The 2,692-nt window shown below is 63.7% G+C and overlaps 1 protein-coding gene across 1 annotated transcript; it reads left to right on the top strand.

Moving 5' to 3' along the window:
* The first annotated feature begins 690 nt into the window (after positions 1-690).
* Positions 691-1,932, top strand: CITED4 (Cbp/p300 interacting transactivator with Glu/Asp rich carboxy-terminal domain 4). The gene has a single exon (XM_012735744.2). It carries the CDS (start codon positions 924-926, stop codon positions 1,467-1,469), a length of 546 nt encoding a protein of 181 aa, XP_012591198.1. The 5' UTR covers positions 691-923; the 3' UTR covers positions 1,470-1,932.
* Positions 1,933-2,692: the final 760 nt, after the last annotated feature.

Here is a 2,692-nt window from a genome sequence, read left to right as displayed (position 1 = left end):
TTGTTCATTCACCCAACTCTTGCTAAAAGCCTGCTCTGGGCCAGGCTCTGGGCCAAGTGCTGAGGATAAGAAGATGAACAAGTCCTTCAGGAGACATGCCCATAAATTACTTTAATAACAACTCAGTACGTGCTTCAACAGACAAGGCACGGTGGGAGCCAGAGGAACAGCAACTGGCTCCCCTGGGGGTTATGGGGATGAACAGCTGACCTCTCATGGGGACCCTGCAACCCTACGGTGCCTGTGCCCAGTGTAGCTGTGCAATCTCAAGGCCTGGGTTCGAGTCTCGCTTCTGTCAAGGCTTTGCTGTGTATTCCCAGGAAAACTCTTTGGCCACTGAGCCTGGGGACTCTCCATATGGAAAATTAAGAGATTAGGTGGGCCTGAGACTCTGCAATTCTGGGGGGGCCTAACCTCCAGCCCTCCCACCCCACCTTCTGGTGAGTTCAAACCTAGCCTCCAGTCTGAGCCCTGAAGGCCAGACGAGCCCCTCGGAAAGTGCCAAACGCCCCGCCCCATAGCCGCACTCATGGCCTGGGGCGGGGTCTGGGGACTGGGGGCGTGGCTGATGCGGGGGCGTGGCCTAGACCTGGAACGAGGAGCGCGCGGCGCATCCAGAAGCGTCTCATCCAGCCAATGAGCGCCAGGGGGCGGGGAGGCCCCGCCTCTGGATATAAGTGTTCGCCAAGCCCGGGGGCGCGGCGTGGAGGTCTCCGAGCTTTACCTGGTGGGTGCGCGGGGCGTGTGTTCGGAGCTCGGTACGTCCGGACCGGGCAGGGACACGATCCGGGTTTGGTTTCCCTTTGCCCGGCTGCGCCGCAGCGACGGCACGGTGCCCGGGTTTCCCGCCGTAGAAGAGCAGCCGGCCCGGGGAGCCCGCCTGACCGCCCGCCCGTCCCCGCGCAGGCTGCGGGCCCGCCGCCATGGCCGACCACCTGATGCTCGCCGAGGGCTACCGCCTGGTGCAGAGGCCGCCCGCCGCGCCCGCCCTCGGCCCTCACGCGCTCCGGACTCTGCAGCCCTACGCCGGCCCGGGCCTGGACAGCGGGCTGCGGCCGCGGGGGGCTCTGCTGGGGCCGCCGCCGCCCCCACCCGGGGCCCTGGCGTTCGGGGCCTTCGGGCCGCCGTCCTCCTTCCAGCCCTTTCCGGCGGTGCCGCCGCCGGCCGCGGGCAGCGCGCACCTGCAGCCTGCGGCGACGCTGTACCCCGGCCGCGCGACCGCGCCCCCCGTACCCCCAGGAGGGCCCCCGGGCCTGCAGCCCGCGCCCGCCGCCGCGGCCCCGCCGCCTGCGCTCGCCCTGGGCGGCATGGACGCCGAGCTCATCGACGAGGAGGCGCTGACGTCGCTGGAGCTCGAGCTCGGGCTGCACCGCGTGCGCGAGCTGCCCGAGCTCTTCCTGGGCCAGAGCGAGTTCGACTGCTTCTCGGACTTGGGGGCAGCGCCGCCCGCCGGCTCGGTGAGCTGCTGACCGCCCGCCCGACTCCGCACCCAGCGAGGGGGCCCGCACGCACCCTCCGTGAGGGTGGAGACGGCGGGTTTGAGCGCGGAGCCGGCACCGAGCTGGGACGCCTGGCGTCTCTCCAGGCCCTGCCTCCTGCGGGGTGACAATTTGGCTTCGCTTCTCTGACCCCAGCCTCGGCGGTAAAGGGAAGGACACTGGCCCAGCTTTCGGACTCTCGGTTCTTGGATTGTGTGTTCTCTCTCTTTCCTCGCCCGCCTCCCAATCTGAGCCATTGCAGGCCTCTGGCTGACTCCCCCTCTCTCCTCGTGCCACACTCTACCGGGATTGGGTCCCCGGAGCCACCAGCCACTGAGCCTCGACCCCCGCTGCCTGGGCCCTGCGCCTCCCACCTCGGAGGTTGTACAGCCCTGACCCGTGGAGCAGTGCCCCATCTGGCCTCCAAAACCAAAATAAAACTTTACAGTCCTGCCGTTTTCGTTTCCTTGTCACCCCAAGCCCTGACTGTATTTAGCCTCCAAAGTCCTGAGGCTGCTGAAGACCCCGGGTGGGTGGGGGCCACGGTCTCCAGCAGTGCCCGGGAGAGGAAACCAACAGTTTCTTTCGAAAATATCTGGGGAGTTGCACAATTATGTCATAACCTGGAAGGCAGAGTCTGCCACCAGGGGTGAGGTAACCACTGGACTCCCAAGATCCTAGGGTGAGGGGAGCTTGGTGCTCTGGCGGAGAACCAAGAGGCACCTAAAGATTCAGACAGCCCTGAATTTGGACTGTGACCTTCTCCCTTGTCCAAGTTGCCATCCATTCAGATGTCTGAGGCTGTTTCCTCAGAGGGAGAGGGTCCCAGCCTCCTCAGGGGGTTGTTCTGCCGTTAGCACGGTGCCAGACACCTAGGCAGCCCTCGGTTCGTGATGGCGGTGATTATTCTACGAATTGGTGCTAGTTTTATTCCAGGCCCTGTGCCAACCTGGAATCACAGTCTAGGTGGAGTAGGTGGAAATAAAGGCCTGGAAATAAACCAATCTTGGTATAAGGAAGATTGTGGTGAGGTCTCGAAAACAGACTGGCCAAGCAGGAAAACCTAGAGGGGGAGCAGTTTCAGCCCATTGGAGTAGGGGTCAGTTCAGGCTTCCCAGAGGCAGTGACATTTGATGTGATGAACAGAGAGCCTTGAGTGATGAATGTGTTTTTAGGTTAGAGACGAGCCTATTTAATGGCAGGGAGGCACACCA

The sequence above is a fragment of the Microcebus murinus genome, chromosome 2 (genome assembly GCF_040939455.1).
Source record: "Microcebus murinus isolate Inina chromosome 2, M.murinus_Inina_mat1.0, whole genome shotgun sequence".
Classification (NCBI taxonomy): Eukaryota; Metazoa; Chordata; class Mammalia; order Primates; family Cheirogaleidae; genus Microcebus; species Microcebus murinus.
This window is presented reverse-complemented; position numbering and strand designations above follow the sequence as displayed.

Coding starts and splice junctions, on each gene's coding strand:
- CITED4 (XM_012735744.2), top strand. CDS start 924: ATGGCCGACCACCTGATGCTCGCCGAGGGCTACCGCCTGGTGCAGAGG.